Genomic DNA, 27,334 nt, shown 5'->3' with positions numbered 1-27,334 from the left:
GGCTCCACATTATCCCCTGTGATTTGGTAGTCAGGCAGAAATAATTTTGGTTTTCTTCTGCCTCCAAAGTCTGGGAAACCTATCAGTTTTCCAGTTGGCAATGGAAAGAGAGGAAGCCAACATTTATTGATCATCTACTAAGTGTCATTCATTGGGTTGGATCTCCTTATACCCATAATCTAATTTTCCACAACAGTTAATTGTACCACCTATTTTATAGATGAGGTCTAAAGAGGTTATATAACTTAGCTGAGGTCACACAGCTAGTTAAGTGATGGAGCCAGGATTCAGACCCAGGTTGGTCTGGTCCCAAAGTTCATGCTTTTTCCATTATAACTGCTTCAATCAGGATCCCAGAGGAAACCCTTCAAATGGACCCCTCATCATAATTTCTCAGGAATCTAAGGCCTGCGTGGGAATACTATGGGATTCTATGGCTGGTCTTGATTCCCCATCATAGTTTGACCTGTACCATGTTCTTGGAGAACTTTCACCATGTTCTGGTGGATCTGCTGAGTTTCCCATATTAGACTGAGACTGTCGAGAAAGGAGACCACACCTTGGTCATGGATGCCTCCATGCCTAGCACAGTGCCTGACACAGAGAAGCTGCTTGAGATATTTTTGTCATTTGCTCACCAAATGAAGAAACAGAGCCTCTTCCACCATTGAATGGGTGAAATAACAAAAAATCATAATGCTAACTTAACATTTCTTGAGCACAGTGCTCGATTCTAGGCAGCAATAAAAGCACTTTGGGAATACTAAATATCACCATAACCTTAAGGGGTATATACTATTAATTGGAGAGCCAATTGACAGAAGAAACTGAAGCACACACAGATAAATTCATTTACCTAATGTCCCACAGTTAGACCTCGGTTGTTGTTTTTCAGTCACTAAGTCATGTCTGACTCTTTGTGACCCCATGGACTACAGTATACCAGGCTTTCCCGTCTTTCACTCTTGTCCAGAGTTTGCTCAAATTCATGTCCATTGAGTTGGTGATGCCATCCAACCATCTCATTCTCTGTCACCCCCATTCTCCTCCTGCCTTCAATCTTTCCCAGCTTGAGGGTGTTTTCCAATGTGTTGGCTCTTCGCATCAGGTGGCCAAAGTATTGGAGCTTCAGACCAGGTAGTCTAACTTCAGAGACACTATACTATGCCATGGTGCTTCTCCAAAATGGCTCTGTTACTAATCAGCCAGTCAAATAAGATGATTTTATTTAAAACCTGGTGTGTGTAATGTCTGTTTTGAAGCAAGCAGGGAAATATTAGAGAAAAGCATCAGGAAGCATAATGCCTGCCCATCCCTAGCTTGAGCAAGGAAGACTAATCTATACAAAGTTAAGTAGCAGTAATGATAAATTACCATTTGCAAAACAACCTAGGTGCCACCAGCTAAGTTATACATACTCTGTTTTATATTCCCCAAAACTGTCAGATAGGCATTGTTTTAGGGCATTGGTTCTCAAACTTGAGTGTGCATTAGAAACACCTGGAGGGCTTGTTAAAAAACTGGGATAGATGGTAGTTCCCACCCCACCCCCAGGGAGTGTGATTCAGTAGGTATGGAGCATGACTCAAAATGTGCATTTCTAACAAGCTCTCCAGGTGATGCTGATGCAGCTGGTTCTGGGATCACATTTTGAGAACCATTGACTCAGATAAAGAATCTGAGGTTCAGCAGAGCTAAGTAACTTATTCAAGGTCTCACAGCTACTGAAGACATGCCAGATCTTCAACTCAAGCCAGTAGCTATAAGATGAAAAGTGGTTTAAACAAACAAGAAAAGCCTGACACATGATAACGGGCCAATACATGTTAAGTATCATTGTGCCCTATTTAAGTTCATTGAGGGTTAAGAAAACTGAAGGCTGGAGTCTAAACAAGGAAAGGCCCAGAGAGGACACTAAGCAGGCTGTATTGCAGGAATAAACCCTGCTGGTTGTTAAGTGTTCTAGCCTTGAAGTTAGTCTGTGTGCTATGTTGCTTCAGTCTGACTGAAGTTTCCTTGTAACTGACTCTTTGGGACCCCCTGGACTGTAACCCAACAGGCTCATCTGTCCATGGGACTTCCCAGGCAAGAATACTGGAGTGGGTTGCCATTTCCTTCTCCAGGGGATCTTCCTGACCCAGGGATTGAACCTGTGTCCCTTATGTCTCCTGCACTGGCAGACAGATTCTTTACCTGGGAAGCCACCTGGGAAGCCCTTTGAAGTCAGTCTGCATGGGTTCAAATCCAGGCTTTCTGTTCTCTAGCTCTGTGAACTTCGCACGTGGCTTTCTCTCCATGCCCCCCCACCTTTCACTCCATCCCATTGGTTTCCTTATTTCTGAAATGGGCTGAGAGTACTTACCTTCTGTGACTGTTGTGTGGATTAATTGAGTTAACATATGTAAAGCATTTAGGACAAAATATGGCACCATAAACCTTCAGTAAATGTCAGTTGTAAAGAGGAGGAGGAAGAGGAGCAGCAGCAGCAACAGTAACAGTAGAGAAAAAGGGTCAAGAGTGAAGTATTGCACCCAGATAGTTAGGCCTTGAAAACTAGATAGGATGGCAAATATGGAGGCAATTGAAGATTATTGGTCAGGTAAGTGACATAGTAAATATGGCACTTTAGATAATTTGGCAGCATTTGCAGCCTAGATAGGTTGGAAGGAGACCAGGTTGGGGCAGTGATCTAGACGTGAAAGAGTGTGGCCCTGAATTGGGAAGGTAGGGTACAATAGAAATGGAGAAGGGACAGATAAATATGTGTGATATTGGGGGGGGAGGAAATGTTTATTGTGAAAGCAATATTACAGGAAATTAAAAACAGAATAAAAAGTATCCTAATTCTTACCACCCTAACACGCTGATTGTCTTCATTTCCCTGCCAGTCTTTATCTATATGTATAGAGGTTTGGCAGGGGTCTCATGATTATAATAACTGTGTAGATATAATTTTATGTGTCCTGCTTCTCTTTTCGGAGAAGGCAATGGCACCCCACTCCAGTACTCTTGCCTGGAAAATCCCATGGATGGAGGAGCCTGGTAGGCTTCGGTCCACGGGGTCACTAAGAGTCGGACACGACTGAGCAACTTCACTTTCACTTTTCACTTTCATGCATTGGAGAAGGAAATGGCAACCCATTCCAGTGTTCTTGCCTGGAGAATCTCAGGGACGGGGGAGCCTGGTGGGCTGCCGTCTAGGGGGTCGCACAGAGTCGGACATGACTGAAGTGACTTAGCAGCAGCAGCTTCTCTTTTTCCACTAGGCATTACTTGGTAAACAATTTTTCCTGTTGCCATTAAGGCTTCCTCAGTAGTTATAAATTTTAATGGCTGCATAATATTTTACCAGCTTAATGTGCTCTAATTTGCTTAATCATTCCCAAATTGGTGGATAATTAGGTTTTTTCCCAATTTCTTGCTATTATAAAGTAATGCTGCTGAAAAATTTTGAGCAGCTATAACCTTTTTCTAATTTTGAATTATCTCATTAAAAACAATTATATAGAGTTGTGATTACTAGTTAAAAGAAAATGAACATTCTTATTGTTCTTGATTTATTTCCCAAACTGCTTTCCCTGGAGGTGTTTTATTCTGCTATTAGCAGTATATGAGAATACCAGTTTCCCCTAAAATTTGCCATCATGGAAAATTTTCTAATGAAGTAGGTTTAAATGGTACCTATTTTAATTTTAATTTGCTTACTTTGATTATTCTGTTTTGCAAATTTTTCATGTATTTAATATTTGCATTGCTTCCCATGTGAATTGTTGGTTCAGATTATTTGCTCACAAATACATGACAACTTTTGAGAAAAAAAGTAGAAAGAACTCAGTGATTGGAATTTGGGAAGAAAGGAGTTAAGCCAAAATATAATTCTGAGCCCCAGTGACTTGGAAAAGATTATTGACATATTGGGGGCAGGTGAGAAGGGGACCTGATTTGGTAGAGATGACAAGTTTGAGTTGGGATATGTTGAATTTAAAGTTAGAGAGGAAGACAGAGAGATGCTTTTGAGCAGCCTTGTTGATCACCTAGCCAACGAGAGTAGGATGGAGAAGAACAGCCAGCAAAGGAGATTGAAGGAGCAGGCATCTGGAGTCATAAGAAAGAGAAGTATGCCAGGGCACCATCACAGAAGATAAGGAGAGGACTGCTATTGGCTTTGACAGTTTGAACTCACAAGTGAGCTTTAAGAAAGCAAACTTAGTAAAATGGTGGGCATAGAAAATAGAAGGCATGATGGTCTGTAAAGGGAATGCATAGAGAAGAAATGCACACAGCTTTGCACATCCTAAATTCACCCATTTTAAGTGTACAATTCAGTAAATTTTGGTTAATTTGAAAATGAAAGTGTGAGTCGCTCAGTTGTGTCCAACTCTTGCAACCCCATGGCTCCTCTGTCCATGGAATTTTCCAAGCAAGAATACTAAAGGGTGTAGCCATTCCCTTCTCCAGCAGATGTTACTGACCCAGGGATCTAACACTATGTAACCATCACCACAATCCAATTTTAGAACATGCCCATCTCCCTAAAAAGATCCCTTTTGCTCATTTCTGAAGTGAAAGTGAAGTGTTAGTCACTCAGTTGTGTCTGACTCTTTGCGACTCCATGGACTGTAGCCCACCAGGCTCCTCTGTCCATGGAATTCTCCAGGCAACAATACTAGAGTACGTAGCCATTCCCTTCTCCAGAGGATCTTCCTGACCCAGGGATCGAACCCAGGTCTCCTGCATTGCAGGCGGATTCCTTACTATCTCAGCCACCAGGAAAACCCCTTGCTCATTTCTAATGACTCTCTATTCCCAACCTCAGCCTCAAGAAACCACTAATGATTCCATTTATATGAAATGACAGGATAGGCAAGTTCATAGAGATACAAAGTAGATTAGTGGTTACTTGAGTCTGAGGTTAGAAATAGAGAGTGATTGCTCTCATTTCTAGTCACTATTCCCAACCTCAGCATCAAGCAACCACTAATCTACTTTCAGTCTCTATTAATTTGCCTATCCTGTATACTTCATATAACTGGAATCAAATAATATATGGGCTTTTGTGTCTGGCTTCTTTCACCTAGCATGCATTAGAAGTTCATCTTTAGTGTAGCATGTAACAGTATTTCATACTCTATTTTTTCCAAATATTTCATTGTATGGACATACCACATTTTATTTATCCATTCATCCATTAATGGACATTGGATTGTTTCCACTTTTTAGCTATTGTGAATAATGCTGCCATGACTGTTCACATACAAATTTCTGTGTGGACATCTGTTTTAAATTCTCTTGAGTATATATTTAGGAGTAGAATTTCTGGGCCATATGATAACTCTGTTAACTTTTTAAGGAACTGCCTAACTGTTTTCCAAAGTAGCTGTACCATTTTATACTTCCAACAACAAAATAGGAGGGTTTCAGTTTCTTTTCATTAATTTTAATGCAATGATTATATGTTACTGTGTGATTTGGAAAATAGTTTAAAATAAGAGTGCTCGAAAACACATATCTTTATGTGAGAAATATCAATAACTTCAGATAGGCAGATGACACCGCCCTTATGGCAGAAAGCGAAGAGGAACTAAAGAGCCTCTTGATGAAGGGAAGAGGAGAGTGAAAAAGCTGGCTTAAAACTCAACATTCAGAAAACTAAGATCATGGCATCTGGTCCCATCACTTCATGGTAAATAGATGGGCAAACAATGGAAACAGTGACAGACTTTATTTTCTTGTGCTCCAAAATCACTGCAGATGGTGACTGCAGCCATGAAATTAAAATACGCTTGCTCCTTGGAAGGAAAGTTATGACCAACCTAGAGAGCATATTAAAAAGCAGAGACATTACTTTGCCAACAAAGTTCCATCTAGTCAAAGCTATGGTTTTTCCATTAGTCATGTATAGATGTGAGAGTTGGACCATAAAGAAAATTGATTACCGAAGAATTGATGCTTTTGAACAGTGGTGTTGGAGAAGACTCTTGAGAGTCCCTTGGACTACAAGGAGATCAAATCAGTCAATCCCAAAGGAAATCAATCCTGAATATTCATTGGAAGGACTGATGCTGAAGTTGAATCTCGAATACTTTGGCAACCTGATGCGAAGAGCTGACTCATTAGAAAAGACCCTGATGCTGGGAAGGATTGAAGGTAGGAGGAGAAGTGGACAACAGAGGATGAGATGGCTGGATGGCATCACCAACTCAATAAACATGAGTTTGAGCAAGCTCCGGGAGTTGGTGATGGACAGGAAAGCCTGGCGTGCTGCAGTCCATGGGGTCACAAAGAGTTAGACATAACTGAGCGACTGAACTGAACTGAAAAGACATTTATACATTTAAAACTGTCTAAAAAGAAGTTGGCTAAGAAAAGGAAGGAAAGAAATGGGGTGGTAGTTAGAGAGGGAAGAAAGGTTTAAGTTAGTGGTTCTCAAAATGTAGTCCTAGGGCTTCCCTGGTGGTCTAGTGGTTAAGAATCTGCCTGCCAACACATGGGACACGGGTTCTATCCCTGATCCTGGAGGATCCCACGTGCCACAGAGCAACTAAGCCCATGTGTCACAGCTACTGAGCCCATATTCCCTAAAGCCTGTGCCCTGCAACAAGAGAAGCCACTGCAATGAGAATCCTGCCCAATGCAACTAGAGAGTAGCCCTCTCTCACCATAAGTAGAGAAAGCCCTCAGGCAGCAACAAAGACCCAGTGCAGCCAAAAATTAATAAATTAATTAACTAAAAAATGTAGTCCTAGGACCAACACCCTCAGTATCACCTAAGAACTGAAGTAGAAATGAAAATTATTGGCCCCTACCCAGATCAACCGAATCAGAAACTGGGGCAACATGGCCCAGAGATGTGTGTTTTGCAAGCCCTCCAGGCAATTCTGATATAAGCTAAATATGAGAACTTCTGGTTGAAGTGAAGTTTTGATCAGGATTTGGGAAACTGGTTTAAGTTTAAAAACAGAAAGGGGAGGTCAATGGGAAGGTCATATTGATGCTGAATATGGAGGTGGCAGATCATAGTTTATGATCTCAAGGAAGATGAGAAGGCCTAGGAAAGGTCAAGGGCAAAGATGACATTTAAAGAGAAATTCTGATGGAGCTTCCACTTACCTTCCCCAGACTACACACACATTTTTTTTACATTTATTTTTATTATTTAGAGGCTAATTACTTTACAATATTGTAGTGGTTTTTGTCATACATTGACATGAATCAGCCATGGATTTACATGTATTCCCCATCCCGATTCCCCCTCCCACCTCCCTCTCCACCCGATTCCTCTGGATCTTCCCAGTGCACCAGGCCCAAACACTTGCCTCATGCATCCAGCCTGGGCTGGTGATCTGTTTCACCCTAGATAATATACATGTTTCAATGCTGTTCTCTCGAAACATCCCACCCTCGCCTTCTCCCACAGAGTCCAAAAGTCTGTTCTGTACATCTGTGTCTCTTTTTCTGTTTTGCATATAGGGTTATCATTACCATCTTTCTAAATTCCATATATATGCAATAGTATACTGTATTGGTCTTTATGTTTCTGGCTTACTTCACTCTGTATAATAGGCTCCAGTTTCATCCATCTCATTAGAACTGATTCAAATGAATTCTTTTTAATGGCTGAGTAATATTCCATGGTGTATATGTACCACAGCTTCCTTATCCATTCATCTGCTGATGGGCATCTAGGTTGCTTCCATGTCCTGGCTATTATAAACAGTGCTGAGATGAACATTGGGGTGCACGTGTCTCTTTCAGATCTGGTTTCCCCAGTTACACACACATTTTTAACTTTTCTTATGTCACTTCTATCACAACTAGAATGATGAGTATAGTTGGGGAAATAAACTGTATATTCTTGAGCTACTCTGCCTGGAAGCCTGCAACAAAATTTAATTCCAGGTAGTTATGCTCTTGATTGTCTCCCTCCACTGTTATTTAGTTTGTGTGCAGAGAATGCAAATGCATTTTAATATTAGCAGGAGGGGAAAAAATTGGTGAGTAGCTCTGCTGGGAGAAAAATGTACATAAATGTGAAATATTTAATAGCTCAAAGAAGTTATTTTATGGATCATCTCTCTTGGTTTTCTGTACTTACAATTGCCTCCTGTGGTCTTTTCCATTTTTCCACTTTGCACAGACCTTTAAAATGTGTAGGGTGTATTTACACATATATAGCCGCAGTTAATCCTCACAGCAACTCTGTGCAGTTAAGCCTTATTTTCCCCATTTGACTGATAAAGAAGCTAAGACTCAGGAAAGGTATTGCTATACTATTATTAATGACAACAACAAAAGGTATAATATCTAACATTTACTAAGTGTTTATTGTATATCAGACACTGCTATAAGCATTTTCATGTGAATTATTTTATTTATTACTAATCATGACCCTATAAGATAGTTACCCTTTAGTGACACAGTTTTAACGGTGAAACTTATTCACAGAAAGATTAAAGTCACTTGCCTAATGTCAAACAGGCTACTTCCGGAATTATACAGCAAGTACATGACAGAATTGGAGTGCTACCCAGGTTTTTCAGTTCTAGGCCTAGGGCTCTCTTCCTTCTTTTTATCATACCACATCATAAGCAGAGTGCGGACCATCCAGTACACATTTCCTGTTTGCCAATTGAGTGAAAGGAAATGGGTAATTGAGAATTGAATCTTATTTCATTAGGTAGAATATACTTTTCAGGAAGGCTTTACCAGCTAAGAAGAATGCAACCTTCAGAGGCAAGAAAGGATTTGTCAAAGAGCATGACAAAGTGAATTTAAATACTTGGGTATTAATTTAATCCTGGCCACACAAAACTTATTCAAGGAAAATTAAGAAACTCTAATGGGAGAAATAAAGACATGAATAAATGCATAGCTATTCTCTGCTTCAATTTGAGAAGACTAATACAGTAATGATTACAATACTCCCTAAGTTAATATATAGATTTAATACACTACCGATTAGAGTCATTGTGGGATACTTTATAGAACTTGTCAAATTCATAGTGAAATTTATCTGAAAGAAAAAGTGGGCAGGAAGACCAAAGAATACATTTATTTAAAGAGGTAATGGTGGTAGACTTACCCTATCAGATTTTAAAGTTAGCCATAAAGTGACAGTTATTAAAACCATATGATAGTGGGTTGAAAAAATGTCAAACAGTGAAATTAAATAAAAAAGAGAGATTCTAGAAACAGATTCTAAGACTACAGAGCACACTGGAGGCAACTGTGAACCACGGAAAGCAATCATCTTTCTTCAATAAATGTTGGGAGCTGTAGGTATCAATATGGAGAATAATGAACTTACAGCCACAGTACATAAAATACTCTATAGTATAAATTTCAGAAAGCAGACCAGTGGAATAGCATATTCATTCCAGCAATGGGTGGAAGATAAATTTGTGCCTATTAAACGGAGGATATCATCAGAGACAAGATGGATGATTTTTATATAAAAGTTGGGAAAAGAAACTTTTGTACAACAAAATGTAATAAAAAGCTAAATAAGAGAATGAGAAAAATGTCTGGGGTCAGCATCACAGATAACAGTTGACTGTCTGAAAAATATAAAGAATGGATACAGATTATAGAAGGTCAGCTTTCAGATTCAGCTTCATAAAGGACAAAGAAAATAGTCAATTTACACATGAGGAAATAAAGACAGTAAAATCATTGCATGGAAAAGTACAACCTCTCTACCAATTAAACAAGTACAAATAAAAACAACTTCAAGGTGTCACAATCAGCATATTAAATTATCAACAGTTGATTGAAATTATAAATAGAAATTATAAAACCCTATCTTGACAAGACTTGAGGAAACAGTATGTGTTTCATGGAGCAGTATAAATTAGTTCAGTTTTCTTAAAAGACAATCTAGAAATATGTGACAAGAGTTACAAAACTGTTCGTACTCCTTGATCCAGCATGCCCCCCAAGGAAATAATCTAAAAAGAGAAAAGTAAGCTATTTAAAGATATTTGTAGTAGTGCTATTTATAATCATGGAAAAGATTTACCAATTTAATATATCATCATGTTGGTATAGAATATAGCCATTAACTATGATGGGTGTACAAATATTGGGTCTTGCACAGATTTGACTATTTGTAATAATATTAACAACAAAAAAGGCTAAATTCTAAACCACATGTTGAATCTGATAGTAGCCATGTACAAAGAAGATTCAGAAAGGCATCTGGTAAAATGTAAACAGCTGGAGCTGAATGCATGTGTTCTTTGGGTACATGTCAACTTGCTGGAATTGATAACAAAAAGAAAATCTGAAGAAGAGGCAGCCCACATTGGTTTGATGTAGTCCTGCAAAGTTAAAGATCAAGGGCTTTGGAAAAATCCCTGTACCAATGACAGACTGTTACTTAGCAGCCATGCTTGATCTCTCTGTTAGCTAGAATTTGTTTTGCTAGAATTCTCCATCAACTAGCATTTCTGCTTATCTGTCTTGACTTTTCTGAGGGGGTACATCACCAGATCTCTGTGAATCTTCAAATTTGTCACCATCACTACAACATAGAACCTCTCCCTCCATTCCCACTAATGAACATTTTATTATCTGACTTAGAACCATTACTTTCTCAAGACCTTTACATTGCTCTTCACTTCCATCATCAGCGCTAGTTGACAAGTAGTTTGCATTACAGAAAAGCACTTTTTTTCTCTCTCCCAGGGTTACTGTGCACCTGTGTACCTTGACAGCAAATAGAGACCCATCAAGCCACATTGACATGTGAGTGCCAAGTGGTTGACTAGCCTCCCTCCTTTGCTTGGTGACGTGCCCTGCAAACCAGTATTATAATATCTTGCAAGTCAAATTCATACCCTTTGCATAATGATAAGTTACTACACTTCATGGATCTTTAGGGTTACTCTTAAAAGGTTAAAACCTCAAATGGTATATACATGCATGCTGAAGAACTACTCTATAATAATAATTGCCGTTCATAATTCAGCACCCAGATTGCCTTTTAAACTATTTGAGATAAAATTATGTTCTTTGTAACTTTGGTATTAAGTCTATTCCCCTGTCTTTGAAATTCAGTACCTTAATACCTGGTATCAGAGCAGACACTGGCAACCCACTCCAGTCCTCTTGCCTGGAAAATCCTGTGGACAGAGGAGTCTGGTAGGCTGCAGTCCATGGGGTCGCTAAGAGTCGGACACAACTGAGTGACTTCACTTTCCCTTTTCCCTTTCATGCATTGGAGAAGGAAATGGCAACCCACTCCAGTGTTCTTGCCTGGAGAATCCCAGGGACGGGGGAGCCTGGTGGGCTGCCGTCTATGGGGTCGCACAGAGTCAGACATGACTGAAGTGACCTAGCAGCAGCAGCAGCAATACCTGGTATACATGAGGATTCAAATATACAAAAATTGCTCTCTCCCTCTGGCACATCCATTGTTTAACAGTGGTGGGGCACTGAATTTCCTTAAATAGCATCAAGATTCCCAGAGCTTTGTGGACCTCCAGTATACTCATTTTATTTTGCAAATCTTCATCCCACTTGTCACATGGGTGGTATGTATATAGTCAATTAGAATTCCTTTTCGTTTTAAGAGTTTTTTAAAATGGGTTTATACCTCTTAAGATACGTTAGTAAGTTGGAAACCTGGTAGATAATGACTGGTTAAAGCAGTGTATCTCAAAGTATGATTTGGGAGCAGCAGTACCATCATCATTCTGGAAATTGTTAAAAATAAAATTTCTCCACCCTGCCCCGGATTTACCAAATCAGAAATTCTGGGGATAGGACTGAGCCACCTGTGTTTTAATAAGCCTTCCAGGTGATTCTGATGCATGTTTAAGTGTCAGAACCACTGGCTATTAGAGAATACAGCCTCAAGAACCTCAGGCAGCCTAATCCTCTGTTAAATTGTGCTGGTGGATATCAAACCCTCTTGGCCTCTCGACAATACATTATATGCACTTAAAATGTCTTTTATTAAATCTCTTGAGAAGGTTATGAGAATGCTGAAGAGTCAGCATGTTGTGCTGGTATAAACCGTGGGCATTGGAGTCAGATGGACCTTGGTCGTAACTTCTCCTGGCTGCTTACGTTGTTTAACCTCCCTGAGGTCATTTCTAACATGGGCAAGAGAATGCTCAAGCCACAAGATTGTCTCAAGGATGAAATGAGATCGAGTCTGTTAACTGTCCAGCCCTGTGCCTGACACATGATGGACTTTGAGTAAACAAGAGCAATCACTACTCTCCTTTAGCACCATGTTTGTGACACTACATAGAATTCAGAGGAATAATGGGAAAACCTTCTTGAAAACTCCAAGCTGGGGTTATTGGAGAGAGGGATCTAAGCTTCACCCAAGATAGCCACAATAAAGCAAGGACTTCTCAGATCTCTTCGAAGGACAGTTTGCACCAGATTCCTGGGGGCTGTCTAAGGCTCAGGGCAAATCCTGCCACTTGCATTTGCTGTCGCCAGACTAATTGTTCCTTACTTGAAGTTCTGTGGCCCCAAAGGCGGAGAAGGGTGGCAACAATAAGCGTTTTGGGCCCTTCTCCCTCCCTGTGTAGCCTCCTTGTGTCTCACTTCCTGGATCTTGCAAATATTTCCTTCAGCAATAAGCTGGGAGTGGCTGTTTCTCTTGGAGCAGTTGTATCTTTTGGCTGCTGAGAAAGGGGGAAGGGGAGATGGGGCTGGAACTGTGCCATCTTGCTGCTGAGATCCTGGAATGCCAAGCTATTGTGGTGAGGTTAAAAATAAAAATTCCAAACAAGGAAGCTTCAAAAGGCCAAAGGAGGCAGGAGGAGATTTTTCAGCCTCTGCAAATACTGGTTTTCATTTTCAATTACTATGAACCCCTCCCCCAAAAAGATTGTAACAAAAGGGGAAAATCTATTTATCAGCAGCACAGTCTACCTGTGCCAAGAGGAAAAGAGAATAACAGCCCAGGACTTGGCACATGATTTGCTTTTGTTTTTGAGATGTAGTCTCCTTGGCTGGTGTCAGCAAAGCCCTTTCTCAGACTTAGCTTTCATGCTTCCTCCCCTGTCTTCAGCAAGGAGCCAAAGTCTTTGAGAACACCTTGTGATGAATGTAGTGCAACTACCTTTTGCCTCACTCCAGGAGTCCTTGCTTCAATGTGATTGTCCCTTGGAGCCAAATAAGGCAAGTTCCAGTCTAGACACTACTACTACTAGGGAGCTGGTAAAATTAATTACCCTTTCTAAGCTTCAGGATCCTCATTTTCAAACTGGCAGTAATGGTATAGTTACTTCAGTGAGCTTGTGTGAAAAGTAATAGAAATACATACACAGAAGTGCCTACAACAGTGCCTGACACATAGTAAGTAGTAAGTAAGAAACCACAGTTCTTTTTCCTTAATGAAGTTCCTTTTCCTCCACTCTAGGGAAGAATCCTTACTTGGTCTCAAAGAAAACTGTAGGTTTTTATGCATATAGGGCCTCTAGAGAACACTGTTCTTGGCTTGAGCCTGACACACTTCAGTGGAAGCCTCCCATTCACCAGTCTAGGACTTCCCAGGTGGCACTCACTTGCCAATGCAGGAGATATAAGAGACTCAGATCATGATCAAACCCATGTTCTATCCCTGGGTCAGGAAGATCCCCTGGAGAAGGGAATGGCAAGCCACTGCAGTATTCTTACCTGGAGCATCCTATGGACAGAGGAGCCTGGCAGGCTATGGTTCATGGGGTTGCAAATAGTCAGGCAGGACCGATGTGACTTAGCATACGTGCCTTCACCAGTCTACTTCAGTTGTTAGTGCCTGGAAAGCAAGGACTATGGGTTTTGCTCCCCTTAGATCTGGTCATCTTGCACAGTGTAATACTGAATGACAGCTTGGAATGATGTATATACACATTGGCCCAGCTGATCTCTTTGAGGGCAGTCCTTCCCCTTTTCTGGAGTCTTGCCTATTTCTGCTCCCCTCATGTAAGTGACTCTGAAAGGTTTAGGCTGCCCTTACACAGGCCATGTTGGTGGGAGGGATGTGCTTTTCAAATTAGAATTTATGCAGAGAATAGCAATGTCCAGGTTGCCTTGCTGGAGCCCCGTGCCACGGATAGTGTTACAGTGCCGTGGATTGGGTCACTGAATGTCCCTACAAGAGTGTGCTCTTTCCTCCCAACTGGTTCTGTAGTTGGCTACTTAGAGGTAAATTCTGTAAGGCTGACATAACTGATTAATACCTAAACAAAAAACAACTTACAATATCTAGTCTTGTTGATCTTCACACTGCTTTTAAGCCTAAACTTGGCTTTTATTCTCTCTCCTTTTTAAGTAGTTGAGAAGAGTGAGTAAATGAACCTATGGTTAAAATCCTTGGTAATCTAGGGCCTCCTGTCTCAGCAACCATGTATCTGAGCTAAGACCCAAAGTCTCTTAGTTTCTTGGCTATTGAATAGGGCTGAACATTAACCAGAGGATGGTGCAGTTCAACTCTCTTGATGAGAACAAGGAGTAGGGCTGAAGCATACAGCAGTGAAGGTTGTACATTGCACAATTTGTATAACCATATGCAGGGACCCTGAGTAAGTGACTTTGCTCTAACAGTAAGTATCCTAGTGTTATTCGCTCAGTTGTATGTGACTCTTTGTGATCCTATAGACTGTTCCCCGCCAGGCTCCTCTGTTCATGGAATTCTCCAGGCAAAAATAGCGTAGTTCTGTCATTTATGAATCACCTTTGCATGTACCTAGCATCATTGCTAGGTCCTTTTTATATGGTTAATCCTCACAGCAGCTTTGTAAGATAGATATTTTACTAAAACTGAGATAAATAAACTTTGCTCAAGGTCACAAAATTTTGGGGTTCTGGAGACAGATTTTTAAATTTTACTAGAAGTCAGACTCAAGTCTTTCTAAACACTGTGTTCTTTCCGCTCTGCTTTGTTGCCTTCCCTGTGCCCTGGGAAGGAAAGAGGGGTAAATTTAATGACTATCACAGAGCGGGGTTATTCTCACCACAGCTGCAGGTCATTGACCCAACTCCAAAGCCTTTGGAGATGTTGCTTTCACCACCTGCATCTCATAAGATCTAGATTGGAGATGAAGGTGGGGAAAAGTGGGAGAGGCAAGGACAGAAGGTAGGAATGTGTGTACTGAGGGTTGGGGCACATACTATATAGATGGGAAGCCAACCTAATTGGAACAAATAACTCTATCCCCAAACCTCTTCCCCCAAACCACAACATTCTCGTCTTTTTCACCCTGGATCTTTGTTTCTATAGTATGACCCCTGAACTAGTGATATTAGAATCCCTTGGGGCAGTTGTTTATAGATTCCTGAGGTATTAAATCTCAATTTTTAGAGGTGGAGCCATGGAATTTGCATGTTAAACAACATCTTCAGGTAATTCCAATTAAGAGCTACTTTGCTTAGGAGCAACTGCCCCAGACCAGTGGTTTCCAACTTTTTGGATCATGCACCCTTCTCAGAAAGGGTTTTTTGAACCTTTAATATGTGTTGGTAGTTTATTAATAAATTCCTTATATCTACTAATGTTCTAATATTTCTGTTATTACATGCAAAATGGTGAGTTTTGATTAGTATTCTTTGATGAAAATAATCTCTGGTTTTCCTTTATGTATGTTCTAGTCGCTGGTTTTTGGTGTTGACATTATACAGCATTCTTTTCATCTCCCTTTATTCTCTAGATTCCAAAATCTAGAAAGGGTAAATAGCATATGGGTTGTCTGATGCTTAAGGTTGGTGGAATTAACACTGGTGGCTCAGGCAGTAAAGAATCTGCTTGCAATGCAGGAGACCTGGGTTCAATCCCTGGGTCAAGAAGATCCCCTGGGGAAGGGAATGACTACCCACTCCAGTATTATATTGTTGCCTGAAGAATTCCATGGACAGAGGAGCCTGGTGGGCTACAGTCCATGGGGTTGCAAAGAGCTGGGCACGACTGAGTGACTAACACTTTTACTTTCTTTCAGAATTAACACAAGACCATTGGAGTATAGGGCTTCCCTTGTGGCTCAGCTGGTAAAGAATCCGCCTGCAGTGTGGGAGACCTGGGTTGGATTCCTGGGGTGGGAAGATCCCCTAGAGAAGGGAAAGGCTACCCACTCCAGTATTCTGGCCTAGAGAATTCCATGGACTGTACAGTCCATGGGGTCGCAAAGAGTCGGACACGACTGAGCGACTTTCACTTCACTCACATGGGAGTATGCTATTTTTTTGGTCAAATTTATCAATTTTTTTTCCTATGGTAACTGGTGGTTTAGATATTTTCATTTTTCTGCAATCAGTTTTGGTAATTTTTGTTTTCCTAGAAAACTATTCTCTTTTCAAATTTGTTTTCATAAAGTAGATCAAAGTGTTCTGTTACTCTTTTCATTTAGTCTGTAGCTGTGGTTATTTGTCCATTTCTAATTTTGTGCATTTAGGGTTTTTAATTAAATTAGCAAGTGGATAATCTGTTTTATGGTCTTTTCTTTTAAAGAAAGTTGTTGGCTTTAAAAAAAATAAAGAAAGTTGTTGGCTTTAATTATTAGTTTTAACATTTGTTTTCTAGTGTATTAATTTCTGCCACTAGTTTTATTTGCTTAGTTCTATTTTTGTGGCTCTTAACCTTCTTTTGTTGAAAGCATAATTCATTTATTTTGTTTTTATGTATTAATGTAAGTATTTAAGACTATCATTTTTTTAACCATTGCTTTAATCATCCATATCCTCTCACTTCTGATATTTTCATTATTGTTATTTTCTAGGTAGTCTACAATTTTAGATTGTCTCCTTTTTGACTAGAGTTGAGGATATTTTCTCCCTTTCATTTTCTATGTGCTAGGAATATTTGTTTTTCATTAATTTTTAATGTTATTGTATTGTGACTAGATACAAGTCTGTGTGTATTAGTTGCTCAGTTGTGTCTGACTCTTTGTGACCCCATGGACTGTAGCCCGCCAGGCTTCTCTCTCTATGGGATTCTCCAGGCAAGAATACTGGAGTGGGTTGCCATTTCCTTCTCTAGGGGATCTTTCCTCCTCAGGGATAGAACCTGGGTCTCCTGCACTGCAGGCGAATTCTTTACTGCCTGAGCTACAGTAGTAGCTCTTCTACTTCTACTTTTCGGTTTAACATGTAGTCAATAAATAAATTTTTAATGGGCCCTTGAAAAGAAAGTAGAGTCTGTATTTGGTATATGAAGAAATTTAGATTTTTTTCATTATCTTTTGACTATCATATCTGTCATCAGCTGAAACAGTCTCCTATTTTGTTTCTGCTTTTTTCTACATATACATTTTCTATATATTTGCTTTATGAATTTTGATGCTATATTATTTGGTACATAAAGATTCAGGATAATTAGATCTTGTCTTTTTTAATCATTAATATTATAGTGCCCTTCTTTGTCTTGTTTATTATTTTTTGCCTTTAATTCAACATTTTTTTAAATTATATGAGTATCATGGCCCTTGGAATATTTTAAATTACCTAATTTATTAAATATTTATTGAATGCCTACTATGTGCCAGGCACTAGGTATCAGATGAATGACACACACAAGATCTCTGCCCTTGTGGGAATGTATGCTCTGAGAAAAACAAAACAGAAAAAGGATAATTAAGGATAAGTTGTCTCTATTTTAGATTAGGCAGTCAGGAAAGGCCTGTCTGCCTGATAGCATTTATCATCTTATTACTTCCCACTCACCGTCTTGTTTGTTTGCTTCCTGACCAGGGGAAATGCCAGGTGGAACAGTTTGTACACAAGGAATTTTTATAATCTTAAGAAGCTAGAGGTGGGCTAAGGTCCAAATGAGAAGAGAATGGGGAATGTGTGACTATGAATTTCTGATCCACATGAGGGATGAGCTAGCCATGATGGGGACTGGAAATGAGGGGAGTGAAGGAGATTTTGCTTTCCATTCTATTTCATTTTGGCCACCATTATGTGTATTATTATTTTTAAGGAAATATTTTCAGGCTCCAACATGACTACTGAATGGGTATTCTGTCTGATGGTTTAATTCAACTGCTGGAATTTCCTGTCACGAGGCAGTACTTAGCATGATGCTGATTGCTCACGGGCTAAAGCAGGAAACCAGATCTTCTGGCTTAGAGAGTTTAACTCTTCAAACTCTGAGACTAAAGAGATGTCCTTTGCTTTGGTCATTCTTTATTATATCGAAGTTTGACTTTTTATACATATTTAAGTAAACCTGGACTTCTTCTTCTTGGATATACTTTTCTATTACAAGATGAGAATTTCTTATTTCACCTCACAATTGACAGCTTTTAAGTTTTCTGATAGTTTTTTCTTATAAGTATATAATATATACATATATAACACATATTAAAATTACATACACACACCATTAACTCTTGAATCTGGAATTTATTTTGATATATAATATATGGTGCAGCTTCAAATAGCACTGCTCCTCTGCTATTGTCTTAAAAATATATTAATAAATCTATCTTCTTGTTATGGAAGGTGAATTATACATTTTTATAGTTTGATATTAAATATGTCTCTGGACTTTCAATTCCGTTTTGTTAATCAGTAAAACACTGTTTTAATTACAATTGCTTTATATTATGCTTAATGCCTTACTTAGCTCCCATTTCTGTTGCAAAGTATACATTTTATTATACAGTAGTCCCCCCTTATCTGTGGGGGATACATTCCAACACCCTCAGTGGATGCCTGAAAACATGGATAGTGCTGAGCCCTATATATACTATGTGTTTTTCCTATACATATGTACCTATGATAAAAAGTTTAATTGGGTGGTGTGTGTTAGTCACTCAGTTGTGTCCAACTCTTTGAGACTCCCACTATAGCCTGCCAAGCTCCTCCGTCCATGGAATTCTCCAGGCAAGAATACTGGAGTGGGTAGCCATTTCCTTCTCCAGTGGGGAATTAGGCAGAGTAAGGGACTAACAATAATAAATAATAATACAGTAGAATGTTATAGAAATATTCTACAATAAAAGTTATGTGAATTCTGTCTCTCTCCTTGATCAACTTCTCAACTCTGCCAGAAATATGGCAGTGGCTTCTTCATTGGCAGATGCAGCCTTTCCAGTAACTTTTATGTTTTTCAGTACAAACCTATTCCTGAGTCTTTATAACCATCCCTTACTTACAGTAGTCACTTATTTCAGGGAATCCCTTGCTGAAGTCTTCACATAGGCTTCATGTTTTCTGGTGCAACACATTGCTGTCAGCCAGAACATGTTTTCCATTCATGTCTTGCATCCACAAATTTAATGTCTTTTCATCTTAACTAAATCCTTATCATGCACTGTGGCCACAACTTTTGCACTTTGAGGTATGATAGCATAATGAGCACAATCTTTTTTTTTCCTTTTTCATAATTTGACAGATAGAAGATTCATTCTTACCATAGATCTTAGCAGCCTGAGCATATGATTTGTTCCCTATCTTTATTAAGTCAAGAACTTTCACCTTTTCACTTAAAGGAAGATCTTTATGGTTTCTCTTTGGCAGATCTAAATTGCCGGCATCACTACTCTTGGGCCTTAGGGCCATTATTAAGTAAAATAGGGGTTACTTCTACACAAGCACTGTGATACTGTGACAGTCCATCTGATAACATAGATAGCTACTAAGTGGCTAATGGGTGGGATCCACTGGACAAAGGGATGATTTACATCCTGGACAGGATGGAGCAGGACAGATAGAGATTTCATCGCACTACTCAGAATAGCACACAATTTAAAAGTTTTGAGTTGTTTATTTTGGGAATTTTACATTTACTATTTTTTGGACTGTGGTTGACTATAGGTAACTGAAACCATGGAAGGTGAAACAGTGGATAAACAGGGATTGCTGTATCCTTCTTTATTTTGCAAGTTAACAAAACAAAATTCTACAGTTAAAAATTCCTGTTGAAAATTCTGTTTGGAATTGTATTAGAAGGGTATATTTAAAATCCAAAATAGCAGATATTTCTGAATGGCTTGCTTGATGTGTTTTGGCATGAGAACATGGACAGAAAGTATACATGCCAAATTCATGATATAGCTTGCATGTAGTGAGGCAGCAGGGTTATAGAAGTAGGGGGGGTGAAACAAAGGGGTATTATTTATTTATTTTAAAAATTCACGGGGAATTCCCTGGTGGTCCAGTGGTTAAGACTGCCTTCCAGTGCCAGGGACATGAGTTCAATCCCTGGTCAAGGAACTAAGATCCCACATGCTGCACTGTATGGTCAAAGCAATAAATAAATAAAATTTAAAAACTAAAAATCATGAAACATAGATGGCAACGTATTAAAATATCCTAATTCTGGGCAGTAGGTGGGGACATGAATATTTATTATAGCAATCTCTGTATGTTTTTAAACATTTGATATGTTTCACAGTTAAAAACAACAAATGTAGCAGGATAACTACACTTGCAAGCCCCAGAACACAGCACATTCAATCTGAGTGAGTGGGGTGGTGTGTATATCCAGACTTTGGAGCAAGACTCTCCATGTTCAAATCCTAGTTCTGCCGCTTACTGCTAATAGCTTTGTGACTCAGAGCAATGACTTAATCTGCTTATGACTCAGTTTCCCCAGCCATAAAATCAGGACAGTAATTATAATAGCTACTTCCTAGGCTTGTTGTGAGGATTAAAGAAGTTAAGACATGGAAATCACTTAAAACCATGTCTGGCACCTAGATGTTAGCTATCAATGTTATATATCATATATTAGTATTACTAATATTGTTTTTACATTTACTACCTATATTATATTGTTTTGTTTCCATTTTAAAATTTACATAAATGAGGTTATCTAAAGTTATGGGGCCATCTGCAGTGTGCTTGTTTTATCCAGCCTTCATCTGCTGTTTTGCAGGGAAATGGCTCATTCCAAGGCTAGCTTTTCATGGGCAACCCCATTCCATCCTTGCCTTGAGAACCCAGGACTGGACTTGTCAAGCTACCGAGCAGTCTCTTCTCTTGACCTCCTTGGAGACTTTAAGCACTCCTCCAAAAAAACAGAGGAAGCCTCCGTTTATGAAGAGGAGAGCTCCCTAGCCTCCATGCCTCGCCCGCTGCGCAGCCGTGCCTTCTCAGAAAGCCACATCACCCTGGATCCTCAGAGCTCCCAGGTCTGGGAGCAGCATAGGAAGGAGCTCTTCAACAAAGTTGATGAGACCCAGCCAGATGCTCTGGGTGCCAGGAAGAAGGCCTTTCCTCCTCCTCGCCCTCCTCCTCCCAACTGGGAGAAGTACAGGCTCTTCCGTGCAGCCCAGCAACAACAGCAGCAAAAGCAGCAGCAAGAGGAGGAAGAAGAGGAGGAGGAGGAAGAGGAAGAGGAGGAGGAGGAGGGGGTAGAGGAGGAGGAAGAAGAGGAGGAAGCGGGGGAGGAGGAGGAGCTGCCACCCCAGTATTTCAGTTCAGAAACCACTGGTTCTGGTGCCTTCCATCCTGAGGAGGTCCTGGAGCAGCCCCAGCTTCCGGCCTTTGGCCACCTGGAGGCCCCAAGGCAGGGCTCACAAAGCCTCCCAGCAGAGCCAGGATCCTTTGCTCTGCGTTCCAGCGATTTCCTGCCTCCAGTAAGGGGCCACTTGGGATCTCAAGCTGAAAAGGCTCAACCCCCTTGTTATTATGGCATTGGTGGGCTTTGGAGGACATCAGAGCAGGAGACCACTGATTCCAAGTAAGTGCTTATGAAAGACATTAGGTCCCTGAAGAGGGGGCAGCATGAGTTTGAATTCCACCTCCACCATTTGCCAGCTGCATGACCTTCAACTGGCCAATGAAACTATTCCCAGTCTCATTTTTTCTCACCTGGAAAATGGGCATGATTCTACCTATTTCACGTGGTTCTTGTGAGAATGAGGATAATCCATGTAAAGGACATAGCCCCATGCTTAGCACATAGTAGGTGCTCAGCTGGTGGCTCAGATGGTAAAGAATCTGCCTGCAATGCAGGAGACCTAGGTTTGATCTCTGTGTCAGGAAGATCCCCTGAAGAAGGGCGTGGCTACCGACTCCAGTATTCTTGAGTGGAGAATCCCATGGGGTCACAAAGAGTCGGAGTGACTAACTGAGCGACTAACCTTATCCCTAAATAACACTATTGAGATACTGTATTTATCATTTCTAGTTTGTCTTTAAGGTACTCATCAGTTTCTGGCCCCTGAGGGAGAAGGCATTAAACCTTTGTTGCCTTTTTCCAGAAGCCTGGTTCAAATCCTCTTCTGCCTTTTCTTTTGCTTGCTCTCTAGAATAAATCGCCAGCTCACAACCTGACTGCCTGGGCTTCTAAACTCTTCCCCTGTGCCCAGAATCAAAGGTGTTCCTGGGGTTGACCATTCCTAACAACAGCCAAAGGCATTCTTTTCACCTTCCACTTTATTCATCACCTCACCCTTATTTCCTCTGCCTCTTTCCTCTGAAGCATTTGCTTCAGTGAGCAAATGGTACTACCAAAAGTGGTAGTTGACAGAGTTAGCTGTCTGGGCAGAGAGGCTGAAGCAGGAGTGTAGTCTGACTGGAGAACTGTTCCCGTCACCGTGGCAATGCTCAGCAGCATGCCCCACAACGTGTGGTTATCCTCTGTGCTCCAAAATAAAAGAGCTTTGACATTCAGTTCTGCCAGTCCTCCTGCAGAGAGCTCCACCCACTCTCTGCTGGGAGTGGGGATAAGGGGCAGGTGTCTATCCTTTAAATGCTTTCCTTAAATAACATTATAGAAGGAACTTGCCTGAGTTTTGTTGCTATAAGAAGTACCTTGTTATTGTGTCTTTTACTGATGGACAAATCCATTAATTGGTTATCTGGAGCTGCTGCTGCTGCTACTGCTAAGTCACTTCAGTTGTGTCTGACTCTGTGCGACCCCATAGACGGCAGCCCACCAGGCTCCACCATTGCTGGGATTCTCCAGGCAAGAACATTGGAGTGGGTTGCCATTTCCTTCTCCAATACATGAAAGTGAAAGGTGAAAGTGAAGTCGCTCAGTCGTGTCCAACTCTTCGAGACTCCATTGACTGTAGCCTACCAGGCTCCTCCGTCCATGGGATTTTCCAGGCAAGAGTACTGGAGTGGGTTGCATTCTCCATATCTGGAGCTAGCTAAGAAGCTTTCCAGCCTCACATGCCACAAGCCCAGCCCTTACAGGCCCTGGCTCCCAGACATGGAGATCTCTTATCAGATCTCTAATGGCTGTTTCTCAAGCTGTCCATCTATCTGAAAGCATTCTTATTGTAATTAGAGAGCATCGTGGAGTTTCCATGATCTATAGTGAACTTTGTATGAGTAAGAAATAAGGTTTCATCATTTTAACCTGATGAGATTTCTAGGTTGTTTATTTATTGCAACGGTGATGTAGCCCAAAGTTAATAATACAACACAGATGGGGTTTTGATCCTGAGCCCAAGTTCTAGTATTGACCACTTGATTCCCCATCTCACTGATTATGATGGAAATTGCAGCTCCTTGAATAGCTAAGGCTGCTCTAAAATCCTGTGCTCCAGGTCTTCTAATAATTTTATAAGTACCTAATACTCTATTAAACCCCATTCTTTGAAAATACACAAAAGAAAGCTTTGTGGAAAGTGACTGTGGATTGTTATCTATCACAGCAGGGAAAAGGTAAGCCAACATAGCACATAATCGACACTTAATATTTTGGAAGAGAGAATGAATACATGAATGAATGAACACGTATTAAGCATATGCTCTATGCCAGACACTGCTTATCATTTTATATCTATTATTTAATTGAGTCCTCCCAATGATCCTATGAGCCCTTATCTTTATTTGACAGATAAGGAAACTAAAGCTGATTAAAATAAGGGACTACTTAACTCTGAATTACACAGAAAAGACTCCAAGCCAGATGTGACTCTAAAATCTATGCTTCTTTCATGTCAATGTATGACAAAAACCACTACAATATTATAAAGTAATTAGCCTCCAACTAATAAAAATAAATGGAAAAAAAAATAAAATCTATGCTTGTTTTGCCATTCTGGGCAGCCCCTCTCAGGGAGCTCTGGTTCCTGCAGTGGCCAGGCCTTCACTTAGATCTCATGTCTCCTAGAAGGCAACGTGCACCAGAGATAGTAGTTAAAGGCCCCAGGCTTACCCCTGCCAGCCTCCTAGTCCTTCCTCTTCTATGTACTTCCATTCACTGTGGCACCTTGTCCAGAGAGAAGGAAATTGCTAGTACTAAGGACTTTATAACTTATTCCACAGATTTGTTTGTTCTTAATGACTGTGGGATGTGAGGGGAAATATTTGCACAAAAACCTGACTTGTGGTGGCAAAAAATCAATTATATCTGCTTCTCTGAGTGATGGAGATTTAAGGAACAACATCATTCCCAACATAGCTAATATTTATTTGCCTATTCTCTATGTGCCAAGTATTGTTCTGAGCACTTTTGTGTATTGACTGACTTAATCTTCACAACAAACCTATGAAATAGATACCATTAGTCTCCTACACTTTTTTAGATGAGGAAAGTGAGGCACAGGGATATAACGTAAGTTGCAGAAGATCATAAGTAGCCAGAACCCAGATTGTCTGGCTCACTGTGCCCACTGCATCACCCCGGGAACTCCTCAAGAAGATCCTATTCCAGACCCTCAGAGAGCACAGAGTTCTACCCAGCAGGAAGTGCCTTTAAGGTTTTATAAGAGAAAGTAGTACTAAGGGCAAGTAGATGTGTAATATTTTGAATCTAAAATGTAAAAAAAAAAAAGACATCCTAATTTCAGCCAAGTTAAACTACAGTATCTCTATAACCTACATACTCTTTTGTTAAAAAATGTCAGGATATACATAGAAGCAGGTGAGTGGAGTTATCTAGTGTTGGTTAAATCTGATAACTGATTCAAGTACAGGTATAGTTTGCTTTATGGACTCTATGCATTTCTTCTCAGTGGTCTGGAGAAGGAATCTGCTTTTCATATCAAATTTTGTTATCAAAGTCAGATGATGTTCTTATAGATCTCCAATAACCTTTGCCCTATTAATGGAGTGAACGAGGAAAGGAGCCTAGAACACAGTGCCTGATACGATACACTATAATATAGTACAGGGCCATGTCTGCTAGAGAACTGAGTCACATCCACTTTCAAAATTTTTCTCCAGTTTTACAGACTTTTGGACTCTGTGGGAGAAGGCGAGGGTAGGATGTTTTGAGAGAGCAGCATCGAAACATGTATATTATCAAGGGTGAAACAGATCACCAGCCCAGGTTGGATGCATGAGACAAGTGCTTGGGGCTGGTGCACTGGGAAGACCCAGAGGGATGAGGTAGGGAGGGGGATCGGGAGGGGGAACACATGTAAATCCATGGCTGATTCATGTCAATGTATGGCAAAAACCACTACAATACTGTAAAGTAATTAGCCTCCAACTAATAAAAATAAATGGAGAAAAAAGAAAAGTAGGAACCATAATATTACACAATAAGGATAGTACCTTATTAGCCAAGACATTTGAAATCATTGCCTTCAATTAACCTTCAGTATTTCTTTTACGTAAAAAAAGTATTTTAAGAGTAAGCCAGTTTCCAAGTGCTGCTTAACTAGTGAATGACTAAACTAGAATCAGAAGCTGGGCAGTCTGACACTAATGTCCATGTTTTTATATGCAACATTGTCTTCACTTCACCAAAAGAAAGTTTGCAAAATATAAATAGCAAAGGGCCCAGAAAGGGCCAATGCAAGTGTTCTGCTATTCTAGCTTCATCAACCAATAAAGCTATTTAATTAAAATAAATAAATAAATAAAACTTCTGTGCTTGCTTTCAGTATTTCATAACTCTGAACTCACACACATAGTCATTCTGGGCAGTATCCATATATTGAGACCATGAACCAAGGAGAATCATTGATGATCCTAAATATTTTTCTTATATAATTCTTTTAGGAATTCCCCAAGTTCATACATTCATATTCCCTCTAGAACATTCTCTCTTCTCTGCTAACATATAATCCAGCCAAAAAATTCCTTACATGCAGGGTTTTATAAGATGTCAAGTTGTCCCTTTGGCAGTATAATATAGTGGCTAAAAGCACAGATTCTGGAGTTAGGTCACCTGGGTCTAAATTTTGAATTTGCCATTTACTGTCTGATGACCCTGGGAAATTCACTTTACCTCTCAGTGCCTCATGTTCCTTATCTGTAAAATGGTTGTCATGAACATTACATTTTATATCTATATTTACACACACATACATACACACCACACACACACACATCTTAGGACAGCTCCTGGGCATAGTAAGCACTATGTGAACATTAGCTAGTAGCAGTCTTTTATCCATGCTATTAGCTTAAAAACCTACACATAAAATGAATACCTAGGATGAGGAATATTGGCATGCCTAAATTTCTTTTGTGTGATGAATTTGGAGACAGCATAGTGTGAATCAGTAAATAGCTGTGGAGCCTTTTACCCATTATTTTTGACCTTTATCTAAGAGCTGCAAATAGCTGCAAAAATGACTAATGAGTTTCTCCTATTTTTCCTTTCAAACTGCTAGAGGTTAGTAAAGGGGCAGTGACACAGACAGGTGGAGGGTAGGGGTGGCTGGTAGGCAGCAAGAACATAGTGGGTGTGGGTCTCCCCCTTACATAAACCATAGACAGAATTATCTGCCTCTCCATTACTGAACCCTAACATTGAAGCATTTCTTTTCATTTCTTTCCTCACATCAGACCAGAAGCTTTGATGGCGGAAGAGTCCAAACCCAAACCAGCTTGGAGCCAGAGCTACTTCTTTCCTGAGGAGCAGTTCTCTTTCATGGGCTGGGGCTCGGATAAGCAGCACCTCAACCCTGCAGGCTTCAGTGAACCCAAGACAACAGGGTTTGCTATTACACTTGTCAAGTCCATGGTCACCGCTTGTTCTATTCCCATTTCATTCTGCAACCATGGAAGAGGCTGGGGCCACTGGGGATATACCAGAAGTGAAGAAATGTTATCTCTTCTCAGGCCAAAGGCCTGCGCCACATCAGGCAATCTCAGAAGAGCTCACGAGAGCTGTTGTACACCATGACAAGTCTCTGGCAGGGGTGCTAAACCCAGCCTCCAACATGGTGACAACTGCTGAGGTCCTGGGTGACCTCTTTGCTGTGGGAGAGCTGCGGTGTGTGTGTGTGTGGGGGGGTTATTTCCAGCAGGAGTGGCACCGCCAAGAAAGAAGAAATGATGAGGGTGTCCAGGAAAGCCATGGGATGCCTTTGTAAGCCAGCAGACTAGATAGACCTGGGGGTGGGCTGGCATCCAGGATGGGTAGGAGGGAGGCCAACAATCTTAAAGGATGAATAGCTAAGGTCTCAGGCATGTTCTTACCATGTAGCCCCTTCCTAGGTATCCATATATTGAGACCATGAACCAAGGAGAA

At 40.4% G+C, this 27,334-nt stretch overlaps 1 protein-coding gene across 8 annotated transcripts in view; it reads left to right on the top strand.

Annotated features, from left to right (window-relative positions):
• SHROOM4 (shroom family member 4) overlaps nucleotides 1–27,334 on the top strand; it is a 230,153-nt gene that overhangs the window by 193,113 nt on the left and 9,706 nt on the right. For 7 of the 8 annotated variants that reach the window (XM_043457865.1, XM_043457867.1, XM_043457872.1 and 4 more), the window contains 3 exons: nucleotides 10,687–10,746; nucleotides 20,822–21,628; nucleotides 26,647–26,796. In XM_043457865.1, the coding sequence (XP_043313800.1) occupies nucleotides 10,687–10,746; nucleotides 20,822–21,628; nucleotides 26,647–26,796 (1,017 nt within the window). The remainder of the gene's footprint in view (nucleotides 1–10,686; nucleotides 10,747–20,821; nucleotides 21,629–26,646; nucleotides 26,797–27,334) is intronic. The other variant, XM_043457866.1, reaches the window with a different exon arrangement.

The sequence above is a fragment of the Cervus canadensis genome, chromosome X (assembly GCF_019320065.1).
Source record: "Cervus canadensis isolate Bull #8, Minnesota chromosome X, ASM1932006v1, whole genome shotgun sequence".
In the NCBI taxonomy this organism is placed as follows: Eukaryota; Metazoa; Chordata; class Mammalia; order Artiodactyla; family Cervidae; genus Cervus; species Cervus canadensis.
The sequence above is the reverse complement of the archived record's forward strand: the minus strand, read 5'-3'. Positions and strand labels throughout refer to the sequence as shown.